The sequence below is a fragment of the Pelobates fuscus genome, chromosome 2, assembly GCF_036172605.1.
Source record: "Pelobates fuscus isolate aPelFus1 chromosome 2, aPelFus1.pri, whole genome shotgun sequence".
Taxonomy (NCBI): domain Eukaryota; kingdom Metazoa; phylum Chordata; class Amphibia; order Anura; family Pelobatidae; genus Pelobates; species Pelobates fuscus.
The window spans coordinates 295,157,657-295,180,630 of record NC_086318.1 but is presented as its reverse complement, the minus strand read 5'-3'; the positions used below and the strand labels follow the sequence as shown (position 1 = coordinate 295,180,630).

At 39.2% G+C, this 22,974-nt stretch overlaps 1 protein-coding gene across 1 annotated transcript in view; it reads right to left on the bottom strand.

Moving 5' to 3' along the window:
* Positions 1-22,974, bottom strand: part of TRDN (triadin) — a 781,460-nt gene that overhangs the window by 509,856 nt on the left and 248,630 nt on the right. Inside the window, exon 31 of the mRNA XM_063441781.1 lies at positions 15,724-15,789. Coding sequence (XP_063297851.1) covers positions 15,724-15,789 — 66 coding nt within the window. The remainder of the gene's footprint in view (positions 1-15,723; positions 15,790-22,974) is intronic.

Here is a 22,974-nt window from a genome sequence, read left to right as displayed (position 1 = left end):
TGAGTTTGATTTCAATTGCAAAAAATAATGATATATGAGTACCGGTAAGTTTGCCAATGTACATGTGGTAGCACAAGCAGAGAAGATGTTTTCTGAAAGAGAATGCTTTTAACTCATTGTACTTCAGTAAAGTAAAGGGAATAAAGTGCAAAATTGGCGAGTTCCATTGGTAAGAGGAAATCTTGGGGAAATATACCTGCAGGTTGAAACCTCTGCTTGAGGATTACTCTAATTAGATAGTCGGTCTAAGTATATGGTCTGGAAAGCCAATTATTTTCAATACCACTTTAAGAAACGCCCAGTTGAATTGGCCAAAGGCATCTGAGGCTGAAATGGTACTGCAAAGTTGATTTTTCAATCGATGTGAAACATAATAATTTCTTAGTATAATCTGCACCTTGACAGCAGTTTGTAAAATCAACTTGGGCCTTGATTTAATATTGTCGGATAAGCTTTCCAAAATATGTAATATTTTTAAGCTTCTAAAATTATTTTTTCAACATAATAAAATATCAAAACTATATAATTTATAAAATTATATCCTCATCAACCACAACATTAAAACCCCTGGCAAGTGAACTGAAATATTCTCCAAAAATATTAAATAATTTTAAAAGCTTATCCAACAATATTAAATTCAGGCCTTGATCAGAGTGGATAATAAAAGGTAATATTGTAGATAATCTGTAAGCATATAACGTTGTACTTTAAGACAACATTCTTGCATTCAGTAGAGAATTTCCTGGTATTAGAGTTGTCATGATTGTAGCTAATAGAAAATAATCTAGGAAGGATTGTATTTGGGCTGTTAAATGTTATGCAGGTGTAGAACAAAAATATCAGAAAAAGATTGGTAATATTTGTTAGTTAATATTTGTTAGGAAACCCATGACGGCCAGTGGATTTGCTTGTTGTTATCAAAGCTTGTTGCTGATCATATATAAGATACAAGCGGAATTCTCTGTCTAAAGAGGTGATTTTATTAGATTAATATTTTTAACAAAATGTATTTTTATTTTTATTGTGCATACACTAATGGGTATTACTAATTAGTCCCAACCAGGGCCGGACTGGGAACAAAATTAGGCCCGGGCATTTTTCAATCAGAGCGGCCCCCTAAGAAGGGGGCGGGGCCAGAGAGGGTGTGTTTTGTCATCACTAATGACAAGCACGCCCCCTCTCAAAGTGAGCAAGTTGGTTCAATGCGCAGAGCCCCGCTGAAGACGTCTGGCATTAGAAAAAGGCCCTGTATTTGTTCTGCGCTGCGCAAGCAAATTTAATAACATGCTTGCGCTGTGTTTGCTTTCAAATTGTCTCTGGTGTCTCCACAAGTGGGATACCAGAGGACAAAAGGGCCAGGAAAGTGTATGGTGCATGTGTTTGGAGCCTGCTTGTGGGATTGCATGTGTGTAGAGTGTGGTGTGGTATTGTGTAAATAGGTCAATTTAATTTGTGATTGTGATGTAATATGTGTGGCTAGGGGCTGTTGAGAGTGTGTGTATAGGGGGCATAGTGTTATAGGGGATGTAGCGAGTGTGTGCCTACGGGCTGTAGTGTGTGTGTGTATAGGTGACGTAGTGTGTGTAGGGGTTGTAGAGAGGGTGTGTAGGAGATCTAGTGTGTATAGGAGATTGTGTGTGTGTGTGTGTATAGAGGATTAAGGGTGCATATAGGGTAAGGGATCTAGCGTGTATCTGGAGCGTAATGTGTGTAGTGGTGCAGTGTGAGGGGTGCTGTAGTGTGTGTGTGTGTGTGTGTATATATATATATATATATGTTTGGACGTATTGTATGTGTGAGGGGCGCAGTGTGTGTGTATGTAAGAGGGGTGCTGTGTGTGAGGGTGTTTTTATCTGCCGTCACATTCTAGGTTTCTAATTTCCTTTGTCTGTTAACTCACTGAGGGTTATTTTATATATTTTTTATATATATATATATATATATATATATATATATATATATATATATATATATATGTGTGTGTGAGCGAGGGTGCTGTCTGTCTGAGGGTGCTGTGTGTGAGTGAGGGTGCTGTGTGTGTCTGGGTGCGCTGTGTGTCTGGGTGCGCTGTGAGTGTTTGGGTGCTGTGTGTGTCTGGGGGTGCTGTGTGTGTCTGGGGGTGCTGTGTGTCTGGGGGTGCTGTGTGTGTGTGGGTGCTGTGTGTGTCTGGGGGTGCTGTGTGTGTCTGGGGGCGCTGTGAGTGTTTGGGTGCTGTGTGTGTCTCGGGGCGCTGTGTGTGTCTGGGGGCGCTGTGTGTGTCTGGGGGCGCTGTGTGTCTGGGTGCGCTGTGTGTCTGGGTGCGCTGTGAGTGTTTGGGTGATGTGTGTGTCTGGGGGTGCTGTGTGTGTCTGGGGGTGCTGTGTGTGATGTGTGTCTGGGGGTGCTGTGTGTGTCTGGGGGTGCTGTGTGTGTCTGGGTGCTGTGTGTGTCTGGGGGTGCTGTGTGTGTCTGGGGGCGCTGTGAGTGTTTGGGTGCTGTGTGTGTCTCGGGGCGCTGTGTGTGTCTGGGGGCGCTGTGTGTGTCTGGGGGCGCTGTGTGTGTCTGGGGGTGCTGTGTGTGTCAGGGTGCTGTGTGTGTCAGGGTGCTGTGTGTGTCAGGGTGCTGTGTGTCTGGTGGTGCTGTGTGTCTGGGTGCTGTGTGTGTCTGGGTGCTGTGTGTGTCTGGGGTGCTGTGTGTGTCTGGGGGTGCTGTGTGTGTCTGGGTGCTGTGTGTGTCAGGGTGCTGTGTGTGTCTGGTGGTGCTGTGTGTGTCTGGGTGCTGTGTGTGTCTGGGGGTGCCGTGTGTGTCTGGGGGTGCCGTGTGTGTCTGGGGGTGCTGTGTGTGTCTGGGGGTGCTGTGTGTGATGTGTGTCTGGGGGTGATGTGTGTCTGGGGGTGCTGTGTGTGTCTGGGTGCTGTGTGTGTTTGGGTGCTGTGTGTGTCTGGGGGTGATGTGTGTGTGTGTGTGTGTGTGTGAGGGGGCTGTTAGTGTGATTTTTTATTTAAATTTCAATATATATTTTTTTTATTAATAATTAAAATTAAAAAAAAAGTTATATCCCCCCCTCCCTTCTTACCTTTATCCTGGGAGGGGGGATCCATTCTGCTTGTGGGTGGGGTGCCATGCTGCCATGGAGGGTGCTGCAATCCTTCCCTGGTGGTCCAGTGGTGAGAGTGAACTCTAACCTGCCGGCTAGAGTTCACTCTCGCGAGATCTGAGCGTTGCCGCGGTAACCGGTAACCGCGGCAACGCTCAGACCTCGCGAGAGGACCCGGCGGAGCTGCTGGACAGAGCTCCGCCGGTCCTCTCTCCTGCCTCCCTTCCTCCCCTGCCGGCGGCCGCATCTCAATGCCTGTGGGCCGGTGAGGGAGATCTTTGATCTCCCCACCGGCCCATGGAGACACACAGCAGGGCCGGCGCTCGGGTAGCGCTGGCCCTGCAGGGGCTGGCAGGGGAGATCCTGTGATCTCCCCTGCCGGCCTCGGCCCCACGGCTATCGCGGCCCACCGGGCATTTGCCCGGTATGCCCGATGGCCAGTCCGGGCCTGGTCCCAACCTTTAAAAGCTGTAAAGCAATACATTTAACTGGAATTCAGCGCTGTGCAAAGCACCCCGCCCTACTTTCCACTTTTTGTCAAACCCTACCGCCGCACAAGATTAGACTGTTTCACACGTTCAGAGCACATGCATGCGCTCTGAGCCAGGGAGGGGAGAGAGGAAGTGGGTGTTGATAGTGGAAGGTAGGGAGGGATTTAAAAAAAAAAGTAATAATTAAGTGGCAGAGAGGAAGTTCACGGTGAGATGAGTAATCAAGACTTCCTCTTGCAGGTTGCCAGCAAATGAGAAGCTCATTACATTTGTCAGAGCTATTTTATGCACATAATTCACATTGGTAACAGAGTTCTCGGCTATTATGTGTGCAACTAGCTCCTGGCACAAAAGTGAAAATATCTCTGTAAGTGTAGTGCTTCAAGAAGAAACTATACACAGGCAGAATCCTACCATTATGACCACTTAGGATGCTTCCTGTCCTAATGTGTTTTACACCCTACCTCCTATAGACTGTAAGCTCGATTGAGCAGGGTCCTCTTCAACCTATTGTTCCTGTAAGTTTATTTGTAATTGTCCTATTTATAGTTACATCCCCTCTCATAATATTGTAAAGCGCTACGGAATCTGTTGGCGCTATATAAATGGCAGTAATAAATAATAATAATAATAGTGGTTTATCTGAACCTTTAAAGTTTTCACCTTATTTTTGACCAAACAAATACATGGATATGGGGTAAATTGAACTTTCAACCTAGTTAACCATGTTACAAGCTATATTTTACATTACATTATAAATAACATTTTAATTTATATTGTTTTAAAATAATACTTATGGTTTCATTCATGTTTATGAGAATACACAGTAGAATACATATTTAAAAAAAAAAAAAACATATTAAGTACATATGAATAATGCAAGTAAATATGCCAGGCAACAGCAAATGAAAAAGTGTTTTTGCTAATTTATGTTATTAATAACTTATCAATTGAAGCTATAATATCCAATGAGAAATATACAATACGGAAACATTGATTTTCTTCATTCAAAATACTCTTTGCTCATGTTATATAGTATGATGGATAAATAGCTATATTTAACAAGGTAAATCAAATCAATTATGCCAAGTGACAAATTGAGAAAAATTACTGTAACCAACAAAATGTTTCTGCTGATTGGTTCAGGTTTAGTCTAAGGACTACTGCAATTTTGCATTCATAACTATGATTTTTTTGTTGCTGTCTGTAATTTGAAGAACAGAATGTTGCATGTAGAAATGTAATCAAACCTACATAAAAGTATTTCCGGACTTGTCACGAGTAATAATGACTCTACGGAACAAATGGAGGAGTGGAAAATGCATTTATCAATATGAGGAGGCCTCATGGTGTCTAAATCATTGGGAGATATGTTATAAGTTACCTATGAGATGGTAACTAACTCCACACATGCTACGTTTTCCAACATGACGACAACCTGTTGGAGATATTCCTTAAAATTCCTTATTATATTGCTTTTGGTCCTGCTCTCTGTTGCAGGAGTTTTAGAGGAATTTTCCCACTCTTTTCTGGGGATGTACACAAAGCATGTTTATAATACGCATTTTATTGGTGACCATATCACAATAGCACATGGTTGACTACCCTTTCCATTAAAAACCAAGCACACATTAAATTACATCAGGCATGCCTGTATGAAACAATATCCCATAGATCTATGGGTAGACTTGGGGCAACTGATAACAATTATTTTAATTTGTCAGTGATACTGACACCATGTTGAGGGGCTGGTGCTTTTGTGTGCACTGTCAGTAATACTAAACTTTAAAAGGCAACCTTATGGTCATATAAAACAGTATAATTTATGCAGTATAATCTTTAAACATATTTATCTAGAAGCAGCCTAGCAACGAGAGTTCTGGGAATGTAGAATAGTTCGGTAGGTGTCTGACTCCTATCCTTTATGAACATCATTTTGAGTCTTTTCAACCTGCATCTTTTTTGGGTTTCTATGAGTACACTAAAATGTGTATCATGTGTTAGAATTATGTCCAACCCTAAGTTGAATGAGATGGTCCTAATTGTTTTAAATATTGTAATATGAATACTAATTCGTAATTATCATTATAAATAGTAAGATTTTAAGCTACTATTTTGATATTACTCCTTTTTTTTATTTTAATATTGCAACTTACGTCCCATGCAGTATGCAAGAGATTTCTTTTGTTTTACCCTTGCACAAATGTGTCTGTAAGGTTAAACAGGCTATAAAAATAGCAAGCCTTTCAGCACAATCTCGGCAAGCATACATTAGAGAATTTAAGTGGCAGAAATATCAAAAGTATTGCCCACCAGAAGCATCTAAAAGAATAATTACAACTGGAAGTTTTCTATGCTTTTCTTGGATCACTAGTCAACACTGGATAAAAATATGAAATAGCCAGCAATATGGACTATATGCATTTGATTAAAGCTAGAATTAAAGCGGCACTGTCATGCCGAATCCCGTGTTTTTTTTAAACCTCCCCCCCCCCCGCCTCCACTACATCCAATTGACGCCTTAGTCACCCCCAAATGCCCCAAAGCCCCCCATATTACCTATTTATTAATCTTTATTTTCTGCCCGATCTATATTCAGGGCGCTGACATCTTTGTGTGGGTAGATGAAGTCCCTGTGGGACACGTCATCTGCCCACACTAGACAGACTGTGAGATTCCCGCACATGCCCAGTGAAACACTTGGACATGCGAACGAGAATTTCATCTATTCATTCATTCGTCAGACAGACGAATGAATGAATAGAAATGTCAGACGAACAAACTAACACTGAGTATCAGTGTTAGTTTGTTCGTTCAGTTTATTACAAGGAGGGAGCTACCGGCTTGCAGCTCCCTCCTTGTAATATGCAAAGACAGAAGCGGCAGGGAGCAGTGCTCCCCGCCACTTCCTAAAACCCCCATGTCCCCCCTCACTCTATGGGGGTCAATATGACCCCCATATTAGCATAAAGGAGATTAAAATATCCCGAATGCCCCCACTCGCTATCGCGTGAGTAGAGGCATGTCCACTAAACAGGGAGCAGCCTGTGGCTGCTCACTGTAAAACAAAAACCCTACTATCCAGCCCCCACCCCTGACCAGCGGGTGGGGGCCATAAATTACAATGGGGGGGAGGGGACCTACTGTCCTCCCCCCCTGGCCCTCACCCTTGCGCGGCGGTTGTGGGCCAAAAAGATAATGAGGGGGGGACCTACTGTCCTCCCCCCCAGGCCCCCACCCCTGTGTGGCAGGTGGGGGCCATAATGATAATGAAGGGGGGACCTACTGTCCTCCCCCCCGGCCCCCACCCCAGGGCGGCGGGTGGGGGCCATAATGATAATGAGGGGGGACCTACTCTCCTTCCCCCCCTGGACCCCACCCCTGGGCAGCGGCAGGGGGCCATAATGATAATGAAGGGGTGGACCTACTGTCCTCCCCCTGGCCCCCACTCCTGGGAGGGGGGTGGAGGCCATAATGATAATGAGGGGGACACACCTATGTCCTCTCCCCCCCGGCCCACCCCTGGGCGGCGGGTGGGGGCCCTAAGTCATATCCCCCCCCCCCCATCAAAGGTGACTAGGGGTCCCCAAGCCCCTAGTCACTCACCCCCCCATCCAAATAAAAAGACCCCTAGCTACCCCCCTCACCCTAAAAAATAGTGAGGGGGGAATAAAATTACTACCCTGTAAAGTAAAATTAAACTTACCATTCAACGTCTTCTTTTTTCTAAAATCTTCATTTTTCAGCCCCAAAAAAGGCCAAATAAAAATCCATTATACCCGTCGAACTTAACCCCTTAAGGACACATGACATGTGTGACATTTCATGATTCCCTTTTATTCCAGAAGTTTGGTCCTTATGGGGTTAAAACAAAATAAAAAACCCGAGCGCAAAAAAAAAACCTGACAAAAAAGAAAAAACCTGAGTGCAAAAAAAAAATAATCCATCTTCACCCATGGAGGCTGCTCACTGTTTACTAGACATGCCCCTACTCGCGGTATAGCGAGTAGGGGCATCATTTACTAATACTAAGTAATCTTTACTTAGTATTAGTAAATGTGGCTGAAAGACCAGTTTAGGTCTTTCAGCCTTTTAGTAGATAGCTCCCTAATACTGTGGGAATTAGGGAGTTATCTACTAAGCGGCTGCAAGATGCAGTCACAACATGAATAGGATCGGAGTTTCATTAATTCGAATGAAATTCCGACACGAACAAAGTGCCAAATTGCGTTCTAAAACAAACGAACATACTGTTCTCATTCAGTTAGAACGCAATTCGGCAGTTTCGGCTAAAAGGACAGGAAGCATTGTGGGAACAGGGAGGAAAGGTAAGAATTATGGGAAAATTGCTTTGACCAGAGGAAATGAAGCACACTTTGCTCCTCCGCTGGTCTGAGCTGGTCAAGCGGAGGAAACCTCCATAAGGCAGAGTCCCTACTTTGTCTTATGATTTTAAAGAAAACTATAGCAGACAGGAAGAAAAAAAGAACAGATCCTGAGAGAGGGGGGGAAGAGGAAGAGATTGAGGAAAGGTAAGTTTGGCATGACTTATTACAGTTAATTATATTTTATTTAATCTCCTCTCTCTGTTGCTAATTCATGTTATTATACTTCTCTTTACATTTTTTCATCTGTCACTGTGGTGAAGTCAGGGCAGATGGGAACTCTTGGATTCCTCTTTTGTTTTGGTCCTTTATCTGCCTACCATTATTTAAGCATGTATTGTAAATGATCATTACAAAGAGTTTTTCATCCCATTCCATTGCTTATTCCCTGACATTCAATAAGATTTACTTTCTGAAGGAAATGATCTGAGTGCCATAGAGATCATCTGATTGTTACAGAGCAATGTTTTGCAGTGCATTTCCACTAGGTTCCCAGTACTGTCCAATGGGAAATCATTGGATTGGTTGAGATCATCAAGAGTGATGATCCCAGCCAATGAGGTATGCTATCAGGATGGAGACCAGCACTGTGAAGGCTGAAAGGTAAGTAAATCTCACCCTTCAAGCCTTCACACAGTGGGGAGGGGCAGAAGGGCATTACTGCAGATAAATTAAAATTATAGCATTAGGAATACTTGTTTGTATGCTACATACTACTGTATGTTTGCACATATGTATGTGTTATTACACTTAGGTGTTTGGTTTATTTCTGTCTCAGTTTATCAATATTTTCTATTTATATTGTTTTGTATTGATCACAAGGTGTTGAGAATCCTTGTGTAATTTAATGTTGCCCTTCTTTCTAATTATAGGGAGCGCTTTAATTTTGAACTTTCTGCCTATTTTTCTCATCTCTGTAACTGCACTAACTTTGAAGATGGGTATATCAGGCCTCTGAGCTATTTTGCTGCACTAAATTTGACAGGTCTAAACCGACACTTTATTTGTTGGACAGTCCTGATTTTAGGGGGGCTGTATTTCATTCCCTGGTGTCCTCTATCTGGCAACTAGTATATTCTGTTCAGTAAGGACATTCACTTCAGTCTGACATGAGCCTTCTACATATACTAAATTAAAGAGAGGGATAAAGAGAAAGTACATAGTAACACCATGTATTATAGCAAACATATGCTTTCTAGGAGAAAGCATAATAAAGACAATAAACTAACTGAAAGACATATGATGGGAGTTATAATCCTGGTCATCAGTCCAGGAATGCATGTTTTGCACCTTGAGATGAGGAGTCCTACATTGCAGAGTTAGTCATTCCATGTTTGATGTAAGGCATGATATCACCCATTTTGCAGTACAAGATTAAAAAATGTATCTGTAATAATACATTATATTTGCTGGTTAGGGTTAGAATTAATATTAAGGTATTAATGATTATTAGTGTAGCATAGTGCTTAATCTTTAGTGTTAGTAGAGTGGAGGGTGTTATATAGGGGTTCATGTTTAGTCTGTTGTTTTGGGGGATTACTTTTTTGTAAGAGCAGCACTGGGGAATACATGTCTCAGTACAACCCAAAATTAGTGTGAGTTACATTTCAGAGAGAAAGCTATTTCAGCTCTTTCCATTAAAACAGAAGCAGGTGCCACATAGAAGTATAACCCCCACTAATCTTGGGTGTAATGAGACATGTATATTCGAGATTAAGGCCCCCGACTACAGGAAATAATTACATAGATAACTTTACTACCTCTACAGTATAGTATAGAGATTGAAACAGGTCTGACATTTTAAATTTTATATATATATATATATATATATATATATATATATATATATATATATATTAATAAATAATATATATGCATATAAAAATATATAATATCTATTTAACTATATGTAGAGTAAAATAGGCAAAACAAACAAGAAAAGAAACTGCTTAAGGGAAATAGAAATAGATATTCATTGAAAACCAGACAGTACATAGTGTGTTCCATTCATTTATGACCACATTTTTCAGCGTTTAGCTGAAACTGGAAGTATCTGGTGAAGCTAATTATCATTATTTAAACTAGTCCATTTATTATCGGGAAGAAGACAAATGTTTTTCATAAACTTGAATTTCTGCTTCAGCAACTGCATACAATTTGTCTTCTTTTCCCGCATGTATCTAGTCTGTGCATCGTGCCACTTGCCCATAGATGTCTGATTTAGTAAAGTCCTCTTGATGCTTGTCAGCATCCTTTGGCACATTCTTACTTCATTAGATTCAAATTAATTCAATCAACAGAAGAGAGAGTTTAATGAATCTAATGAACGTTTCACATTTATTAGATTCACTCTTCATTAGACTGATTATGTGTAGGGGCCTATTTTTCAAAAAACTTGCATTAAATGATATGTGTTTAAATGTTAGACTTTTTAATGATGGAAATACAGGGAATAGAAAAAACTGTTCAAATTCTAACTTGCTGTCGAAAGCAAAAGCATTTGTGCAACATCTTATGTAGCTATTGTTTCCGTATGGACAGGTTTCTATTTGTTTGCTTTTTTGCTTTTTATTTGTCTTCAGCAATAATAAAATATACAAAACTCTCAAAAATACAATGTACATCTTATGTGCATTTGTGAATATTCTTCTGTTTTTTGTTTTGTTTTGTTTTTTTCCTATTTGACTTGTTTTGTTTGCCTGTTTATTTCTAGAAAATATTGCTATTTGAATTCTCTCTCTCTCTTCCTCTCTCTCTGTCTCTTAATTTGCATTTTCCTTAACACAACGTAACCAGTAAAACAGACAACTATACTGAGGAATAATACAAACTATTATCTCACTAATAAAAAAAAATGCATTATATTTTGGACTGAATACATATTATTGGTTGTACAGTTTAACCCCTTAAGGACACACGACGTGTGTGACACGTCATGATTCCCTTTTATTCCAGAAGTTTGGTCCTTAAGGGGTTAAAGGAGAACTATCAATTGACTGGATGTTACATTACTGAATAAAACATGGGAAATCATCGGTGCATTGTGTTAACATTGTAGTAGTTCCACTTTCTTTTAAATTTGTATTAAAGATTTAGCAAATCGCATGATAATCCAATTCAGTTGAGGCAAACCAATGGCACACATTGCAAATGAGAAACAGAAACTTTGTTTCCTTACTCCTCTTCTCTGTCTGCTTTCTCAATGCTGAGATACAAAATACAAAGAGCCTAACAATGATTATGCGGTAGCCAAGATGCAGTTTAATTTTCTTTTTTTCAAAACTCACAAATACATGTTTGGTTAATATAGGGCAACTGTAGGCAACCTTTTAGTAGAACTGTGCCAAAACAAAATCTTGAAGTCCCTTGGTGTGCCGGTCCTGTTTTTAAAAATTGAGGTGTGTATGTTGCGTATTGTGTTTGTGTTATTTATGGGTGCTGCAGTTGCATTGTAGCAAAGTATTTGTGCTTATGTGGGCTGTTCTTTTGTATATGTTTATGATTTGTATTTATATGAGGAGAGGCTTCTCCTGCAGCTCTGTGTATATCTTGGAGTGTATATCTTGGCTTCCCTGTGGTCCAGAGGGGACTAGGCTAGCCAAGTACAGGTCAACATCAGGAGCTGCGATAGCTATCGCGGGATACTTTACTCCACTGTTGATTCCCGTTCACAAGTGCTGCAAGTTCACAAGTGCTATGTGAATTGAGGATAGTCCCTCACCACCAGCAATCACCACTAAGTTTGCACTGGGACTCCTGTTAGGCCAGAGCCTGCCTGGTGTGCCATAGGTTGCTGATTCCTGATTTATTGGTAGGCAAGCATACATTTAAAACTCTGTGACGTGGCAGTTCCCCGTTAAACACAAATCTAACCTCTCAGTTTATGAAATTCAATTTCCGCTGGATGCCACTTACATAGATGAGAACAACTATGTAGAATTCATCATTTGTATTCTGAGGTATCTGCTTGACTTCTTATCACAAAAAAACTGCCCTCAAATATTGTAAACCTTTTGGCATTTTAAAACATGCTGCCAACTAAATGCAATCATAAATCAGTTCACTTCATTCAATTCACATTCACATTTATTCAATTTAGTTTCCTCATTTTGAGGATGTTTAAATTGTGAAGTTATAAACAACCTTAAACAATCATGAACATTAAATCATCCCATAGAGATGTAATAGAGAGCAGCCACTTACTATGCAAATTGGGTGAATTCAAATCCACAATTTGTGGAATAGAATATTGTCTGAGTATGATCTGTGAAATTTAGAGCCACACTGCTGTATTGCAGATTTACCTTACACTGTTTTTGTAAATGAAAATGAAAGACTTTGTGCAGATATTAGTCACTCATAACATGAAGTATGCTCTGAAGTGTTAAAAAGATTCTGTTCTATTCACTTGCTAGGCTCACTGTATGACTTACATACAAAATGGATCAGGACTTTCTAAATTGGGTTCTGTATAACCACCTGGTATCACCACACAAGTAATGCATTCCAAATGCAAAGAATGGTCCAGCACTCTCCACATACATAGCAGCATTTCAGTTCACATAGGAGCCTTTTCCAAGCTAACAAAAACCACAGCATCATCAGAACATATAATATGCAAATTAGTGTGTGCACTCACAATTAGGATCATGTGCAAAGTCAAGTAGAGATGTGGGCAAAACTCACAAATAATGCTTGCGCCAATGTTCAGACTCATAATGATATAGAAAAAAAAATATTGTTCCAGGTACTCAAGGAAAAAGGCCAAATTAGCAGCTTTATTTAGCAATGTTTCAACCCAGCAGGATCTTTGTCAAGCTTGCTGTTGTTTTGCTCTAAATCAACCTCATATTTTTGCTTATATCCTTGAGTACCCGGATCAATATTTATTTTCTATATCTGGAAGTGAGACCTGGCCGTCCTCAGGTCCTGAGCACCCCTGGAGAGTGTGGTGTCCATTATCTTTTCTACATAATGATGACATCATTATAAAAAGGTGCACACGGCAGCTTATTTATGAATGCACACTCTGATTTGCACCTTATCAGGGTTACTCAAAGTCTGAATGGCTCTGAACTGACTGGTGAGAAACCATACAGCTGCATACAGGTCCATTCAGATTGCAAAATATGGACAATGTGTCTGGATCTTGTAAATAATCCCCAAATGTACCTGAAGTTGGTGCAGATTTTAAACTACTGGAATGCAATACTGGCCCAGAGGCTTTAACTACGGGCTCAGATTAAAAAAATAAAATCCAAACTATTCGCCAGCATGTGACAACACTAGCAACCAGTGGGTAAGTAGTGGAAAAAACCCTGGCAGTGCAAGGGTTAATTATGCGTTGGCTTAAATTAAAAAAAAAAAAATCTAAATCAAAAAGACCCCCATATTTATATAATGGAGGCAGGTGGGTGTATATTTATTAAACATTTAAAACTAGTATATGGGCAGTCATTGGGATGGGGCCTGTGAAATAAACTTGCCAGTATGTGTAGGCTAACACTTATAATATAATAGGGATCTACTGATCCCTCCCACAGTCCCACCCATGCTGGAGGGTAGAGGCCTTAATTAATTAAAAAATAGGTTTGGAGATGCCATTGCCATTGTCCACATGCCCAAATAATAGTTCCTCCCGCCAAGTGGCTGGGAGTCCCCAGTCCTCTAGCCAAACCCCTAAAATAAAGTCCTTACCCACGCTCATCCTAAAAATAGTGATGAGGTCAAATAGTCTTAAACGTGTAAAAAAAAAATATGTATTTTTTTCTTCTAATTTTTCAGTTTTTCAGCCTCCAAAAAAGGGCAAATAAAAATTCATAATTCCTGATGCAACTAATGAAAATAATAAGAAGGCTCGATCACAAAAAACCTGCCGGAAAAATAAAATCATTCAGCAACAAAAAAATAGTTCATCATTACCCATGGAGGGCTCACAGCAGTATGTTTTCCAATGTAATGACAGCTATCGCAAAGCATGGGAAAATGCAATATGACCAACTAAGCTACTTGGCTACTAAGTCAACCAATCAGAGCATTCTGACAGTCAAGTTTTACTTCTCTCGAGATGCTCTGATTGGTAAATTGGTTTGGATGCAGATATTAGTAATTTTCCAAACTTTACGAAATGAATGTTATGGAGTCCTGATCGCGTTTGGCTCTAGTAAATATGTCAATTGCCAATATGGTCAAAATGTGCTCCATTTCACTGGATTTTGTCCATTCTGACAAAATCCGGTGTTTGTTGAATAACCCTGCATATATTCTTTTGATGCTGTGGTCTCCTATGTCTCCTATGTGAGCTGAAATATTCCTATGTGTGTGCTTTCTGCTATGCACTAAATAAAAAGACATTGCATTATATTTGCAAAATATGCAAAGACCCCGCTAGGGGACAGAGATGCATTAACATTGTTTAACTATTATTCTGTTGTTTTGAATACTCAAGTAAAATTTTGCTGTTACCCCAAACATGTATATATTTAAATCCTTTCTCACTCCTCTGGGTGGTATTTTGTAGCTTCTTCATTCATGCTCCCAAGAATCTGATCTATCTGCACAGTATCTTAGCTGTTCCTAGAGCTGCACTCTTCTGACTGGAATCTCAGGTATCTCACCTAGAATCTGCAGAAACCACTCTTTCAACTTGGGGGTAACAGCTGTGAGTGTTCCAATAACCATTATAACCACTGCTACAACTTTCCATATACTTTCCTGCTCCTCTTGAATCCCTTAGTACTAGCCCACTTTTTCTTTTTTATCGAAGTTATGGTTTATGTAAATATAGTTTAGTGTGGTTTCAATTCTTGGTTGAAGTGGACATCATACATATAATATGTTACCAGTGGAAATCATGTAAAGTCAAACTGATATACATTGATATCCAGAAAAAAAATGTTAAACAAACGCTGTAGACTCAAAATCACATCAAAAGTAAAGTGAAGGGAATTAGAAAAGTGATTTATAATACAGACTTACATAACAAACGTTTTACCAATATATACAAATGCATATTGTTGGAAAATATTGGCAACCTATTTTGCATCAAAAAGTCAAAAAAGTGAAAGAAAGAAGCGTTGCAGAAGGGGTTGGATTCTGGCAACAATCTCTAATCTCGGGGAGTTTCTTCAGCACTCCCCTCCCCCTCTTACACACCCTTCTCAGTATCAGACCAAACCATTAATGACAAGAACAGAGCACCAATATGCAGCAATAAGAGAATGAAAACTATCAGAGCCTTCTTTGCATGAATCACACTGATAACACTCCCTCTCTTTTCCCCCTATCAGGCTGTTACAGGTTAAAGAGATCTTACAACTGCATATGTGTAAATATATCATGGCATGCCCAATGCACTTTTACAGCATTCCTAGGGATAGGAAACAGATTGGTTAGATTATTACCCCCTGGAGTGGGCTTTTTAAAACATAATTATGAAGAAGCAGATAAATATGCAAAAAATCATATTTACCAGCATTCTTCTTCTTACAGAGTGAGGCAACTGCCTCATTTAAAGCTAAAGCTTTTGAGTGAGACAGTCATTTTAAATTGATGCATTTCCCTTTAAGAAAGAAAAATAAGGTAAACAAGTTCATTCTGCTGTTTAACAATTCTCAGTTTAATAGCATGTATGCATTAGGCTCTCCATTTTCTCAATGTTTTGTATAATAAATATCCACACACATTTGATAGCCATTGTTTGCCCTCTGTAATACCTGCCATTTTCTACAAATTTGACAATAATATTATCCTCTAGGAATTGCTATTGTACCTTTTACAGAAGGTAGTGATGATACAGCTGCTTTTTGCGGTATGATAGCAGGAGACATTGGATGTCCTGTGAATGGAATAAAAAGCTGTAGTTAATTAAATGACATACATAGGCCAAATATTTTCCAAATCCTTCATTTTTTATGAATGGCTTTAAATTTTTTTTACAAAAACTCAGGGGAACAAATAGTTTTAGACAATTATCCTCCTGTCTTTTTACAGACAATTTAATTAAAAATTGCTGATGTGTGAGAATAATACCAGAGGCTTAACGGTATCTCATCCTTGAGAAACATTCTTAGCCTCTTGTTGCACTGGTAATTTTAAAGAAATACACACCTCAATATTGCCTAAATACTTTCATCAATTATCAATAGACAATCGTATTTACTTTCTATGTTGTGCACTCTATGTTATGCCCAAAGGAATTTGATATTCTTTAAATCCAAACATGACTGATTATCCTATAAGCAACAAGCAACAAGCAACGTTCAAGAAATAACCAAAATGCAATGTTAACTATGTTAAAGCAATCACTTTACTATCAACAGCAAGACAAACGTCTATAACTTAAAATGATGCTCTAAATTGTTGGTTCATAGCAAATTGCTCATAGTATGTTTATGAGAAGATCCTATCATGAATTATCTTCTTAAAATATGCTGTAAATTGTGCCTTTATTCTTCTGCTTAAAATGTCAGTCTTGTTATGACATTCATAACATGATGTCTACATATGGACACTCTTCCAGACATTCCTACAAATATTGTGGGGGGTCTTTATCTCTGAGAGTGGTAACTTCTGTTAGTCATCAATCCAGAACCGGATTGCCCATAAAAACATTGCTGCCTACGGTCTCTGTCTGGGCATGGAGCTCTGGCTCTAGCTGTGTAGGTTTCCCTTACTGGAGGTAGTTCACTCATAGGTAGTTCAGTAGATCTTCCTATTATACCCTGTGCCCTCTCACCTACTCAAGAGAGTTTTGTGGTCAATTAGGTGCAAATCACTTTAAGAGCTCCCTCGCAGTCCCATGGTGCTTACTAATGAAACAGAGTACCACAGCCATCTCTTTGAGTCATTAATTGAGTGCCAAGACGATGAGGAACTCTCAAACTTATCTGCACCTGCTGCTGATTGGTGCAGACCAAAGTGCTCCTTTACTAGACCATCAGGGATCCAGTTCAAACTCCACCAAGAAAAGGTAAACGGAGGCGAGGGGGAACACACACATTAAGGTACTACACACAACACTCAACCAGTACACATTCTAATGTATATATGTAAATATATGTAAATCTGCACAATTTTAATTTTAATTTAAACCTATTTAGAAATACAAAGAAACAAGTCCTACGCTCAAACTCTCATTACTCCTGGGTGGCAACAGCGACCATAGTGCACATCAGCCAAAATACATATAGTAAAAAACAAAGAAAAAAGTTACCTGCGCTCCTTCCACATCCCTATGTATTTTTAAACAAATGGAGGTTTTTAGTTACCTCCAATGACAATGAGAGGGTAAGCCCACCTGCCACATCAAGGCAGACTTTCAGCTTTAATTCAAGGGGTTGCAGAAAATATTGTATAAAAGTTGTATTAATTGCAACCATTTTAATACACATTCCCTTATTTCAGGAGCTAAAATGTAATTGAACAAACTGACATAATATCCCTATATTCTTCAGAATTCATCTGGCCACTTCTGTCTTCTGTCACATCATCAATAAACACTAATGAGCCAGTGCCATTTGAAGCCATGCTTGCCCATGCCATCACACTGCCTCCACCATGTTTTAGAGATGATGTGGTTTGCTTTGGATCATGAGCTGTTCCAGGCCTTCTCCACACTTTTCTCTTCCCATTATTCTGGTGCAATTTCATCTGTCCAAAGAATGCTGTTCCAAACTGGGATGGATGTTTTTTTTAAGATGTTTTTAGTGAAGTTTTATCGGGCCTGTCTGTTCTTGAGGCTTATAAATAGTTTGCATCTCATGGTGAACCCTCTGTATTCACTCTCATGAAGTCTTCTCTGTATGGTAGACTTGGATAATGATATGCCTACCTCCTGAAGAGTGTTCTTCACTTGGCTAGATGTTGTGAAGGGCTTTCTCTTTACCATGGAAATTATCCTACAATCACTGTTGTTTTCTTTGAATGTCCAGGCCGTTTTGTGCTACAGAGTTCACCAGTGCTTGCTTTTTTCACCAGAATGTACCACACTGCGGATTTGGCTACTCCTAATGACCCTGCTATCTCTGATTATTTTTTTTCAACCTAAGGATGGCCTGTTTCACTTGCATTAAGAGCTCCTTTTACTGTATGTTGTGGGTTCAAAGCAACAGCTTCCAAATGTGAATGCCAATCATGGAATCTAATTTCAACCTTTTACCTGCTTAATTGATGAAGAAATAACGAATGAATAGTCCACAGCTGTCCATGAAACAGCATTTGATTCAATAGCACAATTACTTTTGGTCCCTTGAACAAGAAGGGGCTACATATTAAAGAGCTGTAATTCAGAAATCCTTGTTTCTATTTGGATGTGATTATCTTAAATTAAAGCTAAGGCCACCCTTTAAGCCCCTATTCATTAAACGTGTCAGTGTCCAAATATTCCCATGCCTTACTGTATTTTCTTCATGACAAACCACAGACAATTCTTCTGGACAATGACTTATTAGCATTGCCTATTGTAAATGTGATATTTTCAATAGAAATATCAAACTTGTCATGCTTTATGAATATACACTGTATGATATTTTAGGCTTATCAAAGTCAAAATAATTGTCACAGTTTTTTTATAATTTATTCACAGTTGGGACATCAATATTTTCTAAATACTGTAGGTCAAAGAAATAATTACATTTTTAGGGATATTCAGTTTAGAAACCAAAATGTTTGAGGATCAAGAAAGACACAAGGAGTCAATGTTCTATTCTTCTGCAATAAAAAAATACTGTGTTCTAAAAACCAGTTATCCATAAAATTGTTGGGAAATGGTGATCTAATTTGTGCTGAAGCTTTCAAAACAGTGATACTTGGAAGGTTATTATAAGAGAGTGGGACCTAGAAGAACATGAGATTACTCTAGGGGCATGATTTCCTTTAGATTCCTGGGCCAGTCCGTGTTGCCCCAAGCTATAAACCCATCTCATCTGTCACTACATATCTATTATTAGTACTATCCATTCAGCAATGTCAGAAGTCCTGAGCCTTAAAATTCCAATTTTAACAGTCAGGATTTAGTGTATGCAAAGCAAGATGACGAGGAAGATGAAGACACAGAGCATATCAATAAAATTCTGTATAATTTATTAATACATGTCTCAGCTCCGATCAAATGTTGACTTCAACACGATGCATGCTATGTGTATTTCGTCGGGGGGGATTGGGATTGATTTAGAAATATAGTACTTCTAGATCTTAGCTTGCACTTTTGTATTTACTATACCTTTCTATGGGTCAAAATAATTATTTTGTAACCATTTTAAATGGTTGTTGAAGGAAAATAGTTTATCCTTAAAAGACATAGATCCTACATTGATATCATATTTGAGCTTACATGGCTTTGTATGTATATGACAGTTTTTACATTTCTGTAAATTAAAAGTTAAAAAAGGGTTAAAGTTAAGATGAACTTTGGGCTGGAAATGGGCTAAAATTCATTAGGGGCATGGTTAGGGGGATCAGAAGTTTTTTTATAAAGCTAATATTACTTAATAGAAACATTACTTAAAGGGTCACCAGAACAACTACGGCTTATTGTTTTTGTTCTGGTGAGTGTAATCAGTCCCTTCAGGCTTTTTGCAGTAAACACAGAGAAAAGGCAGTGTTTTCATTACAGCCTAGATGGCTACTAGAGGTGCTTCCTGAGGCTGTGGCATTGCCATTCACTGTCTCCACCCTCTGCATGGAGACACAGAACGTGTCAGGATTACAGTATGATCCAGCACGTAGAATTGTGTAACACAGTGGACTGATAGGTAACTTATACCGGACCTGAGAATGGCTGGACTAACGTACCAAAGAATAGTCAGGAATAGCCAAGGTCAAGGGATACAGAAAGAGACACAACGATAAGGAAAAGCCAGGAGTCAGGGATACCAGAAAACAGGGAAGTCAAAAACAATGCCAAAGTCAAATAACCAAAATTAACAGAATAAATAACGCACTCTCAGACAACCACAAGGGAAACCATGACAGGGCACTGAGCAGGATGAGAACTGGGTCTAAATACCCCTCCTCTAGATCTGATAGGCTGTAACCGGCCTTTGACCCCAAAGTCAGTTACCAGGTTTCCATTTGCATAATTGCTGCTCAGCATTAACCCTTCTGTGGATTAGGTTGCTGCTCGGCACAACTTTTCCTGTGTGGACCGTAAATGTTATTAACCACATTTTTATAAGCGGATGAATACGTGACAGAACGTTCCTCATAGCATCTCTATGAGAATACGCAGATTGGTCCGGGCTGTGTTTGGCTTATGTTTGCTCTGCCCCTGATCCTTGGCTTATGTTTGCCCTGCCCCTGATTCTTGACAATCTCAGCCAATTAAATGTTCCTATGAGAAAGCATTGTGATTGGCTGAGATCATCACTTCTGATGATGTCAGCCAAAGAGGCATGTCAGTGGCAGATCCAGTAACATATTGACTGACATAAACTCTTTGGTGAAAAAAAAACCACCGAGGATAAATGGAATAACTAAGAAAGGCACATTTCTCAATATGTACTATTAGGTAATAAATATAAAATAAACAAATTAAAACCGATGTGGCTTAGTGGACAGTAAACAAATATTAAAAATAAGAAAAGGGAATTGAAAGCATTGAAATCAGACAAATTAGAGGCATCCTATAGAAGATATAGGGAAGCCAACAATGCATGCAAACAGGTATGCCTAAACAAGAAAATTAGAAATGAATAGCCAAAGAAAGCAAAAAACATGTTTAAGTACATAAATGCATAAAAAAAAAAAATGTGTAGCTAGGTACACTGAAAACCGAGATGGACATGTTAGTTAATGGAGACCAAGAAAAGTCAGAAATGTTAATTAACTATTTTTACTCAGTTTGTATTTCAGCTGATCTTATGGTAAGAGATATGCATGTTATTGCTTGCAGACAAATTGTGATTAAATGACTCATGATAAGGTGCTACTGCATCTAAAAAAAGTTCATGCAAACAAAACTCTGCGATGGTGTTCACCCATGAGTAATTAAGGAGCTAGGCTTTTGAAATAATTGAACCTCTGTATTTAATCATTCAAGATTCTTTTCTATCAGGAATTGTACTGGAGGATTGGAGGAAGGCAGATGTGGTTCCAATATTCAAAAAGGGTTCAAAATCTTTGCCTGGAAATTATAGATCTGTGAGTTTAACTTCTGTGGCCGGGAAAGTATTTAAAGGATTATCAAGGGATAATATTCAAGAATTCATTGGGAGGAGCAATGTTATCAGCAATAATCAGCATGGTTTCATGAAACATAGGTTATGTCAAACTAACCTAATTGCATTCTGCAAAGAAGTAAGCAGAATTATAGATCAGGGTGTTGAAGTGGATCTTATGTGCTTGGATTTTGCCAAGAGGTTTGATACAGTTAATCATAATAGGTTAGTGTTCAAACTTAAATAAATTGGTCTAGACAAAAATTCTTCTTCTTGTGTAGAACAATGGCTTAAAAATAGAGCACAGAGAGTTGTCATTAATGGTAACGTTTCAAGCTGGACAAAAGTGGCAAGTGGTGTTCCTTTAGGTTTCTGTTCTGGGACTGCTTCTATTTAACATATTTATAAGTTATCTTGAAATAGGCATTGACATTCATGTTTCAGTGTTTGCAGATGACACAAAGCGCTGTAAAAGAATACAATGTGAGCAGGATATTGCTTTGCTGCAGAGGGATTTAGATAGATTTAGGGACTGGTCATTTAAGTGACAGATGAAATTTAATGTAGAAAAACGCAAAGGTATGCACTTTGGGGGAAAGAATGCACAAGCCACTTACACCTTAACCCCTTAAGGACACATGACATGTGTGACATGTCATGATTCCCTTTTATTCCAGAAGTTTGGTCCTTAAGGGGTTAAATGGTAGTGAATTAGGGATAACTACAAATGAGAATGATTTGGGAATTATTATAGAGCATAAACTAGGCAACAATATGCAATGTAAATTGGCAGTTTCTTAGGCCAGGTATTGTCATTTATAAATAAACGCATTAATTCTTGGGATGAAAATATAACCTTGCTTCTATACATTACTGGTAAGACCACACCTTGTATACGCTGTGCAATTTTGGTCACCTGTTCTAAAGAAGGATATTATAGCATTAGAAAAAATGAGGTGGGCTACAAAATTGATAAAAGGAATGGAACATTTTAGTTTTTAAAGGACCACTATAGGCACCCAGTCCACTTCAGCTTAATGAAGTGGTCTGGGTGCCAGGTCCCTCTAGGGTTAACACGTTCTGCTGTAAACATAGCAGTTTCAGAGAAACTGCTGTGTTTACTTTAGGGTTAATCCATCCTCTAGTGGCTGTCTCATTGACAGCCGCTAGAGGCGCTTCCGCACTTCTCACTGTGAAAATCACAGTGAGAAGACGCCAGCGTCAATAGGAAAGCATTGAGAATTCTTTCCAATGAGACTGGCTGAATGCGCGTGCGGCTCTTGCCGCGCATGCGCATTCAGCCGATGACGGAAGAAGAAGGACGAGATTCTTCAGCACCGAGGGAGCCCGGCGCTGGAGAAAGGTGAGTGTTTAACCCCCTTCCTCTGCATCCAGCCCGGCGGGAAAACTATAGTGCCTGGAAAACTAGTATGTTTTCCTGGCATTATAGTGGTCCTTTAACCCCTTAAGGACACATGACACGTCATGATTCCTTTTTATTCCAGAAGTTTGGCCCTTAAGGGGTTAAGAAAGGTTAACAAATTTAAATATCTTTAGTTTGGGAAAACTGCACCTTAGAGGGGATATGATACCAATATACAAATATATTCAGAGCCAATAGAAAACATTGCCTGGAAATCTATTCATAAGTAGGACTATACATAGGACAAGAGGTTATACATTAGACTGGAAGAAAGGAGATTTAGTCTAAGATAAAGGAACTTTTTTTACAGTAAGAACAATAAGGATGTGGAATGTTCTGCTTAAAGAGGTGGGTTTATCAGAGTCTATACAGATGTTTAAATAGCAATTTGATAAATACTTGCAAAAACACAATATACAGAGATATACATTTTAACCCCTTC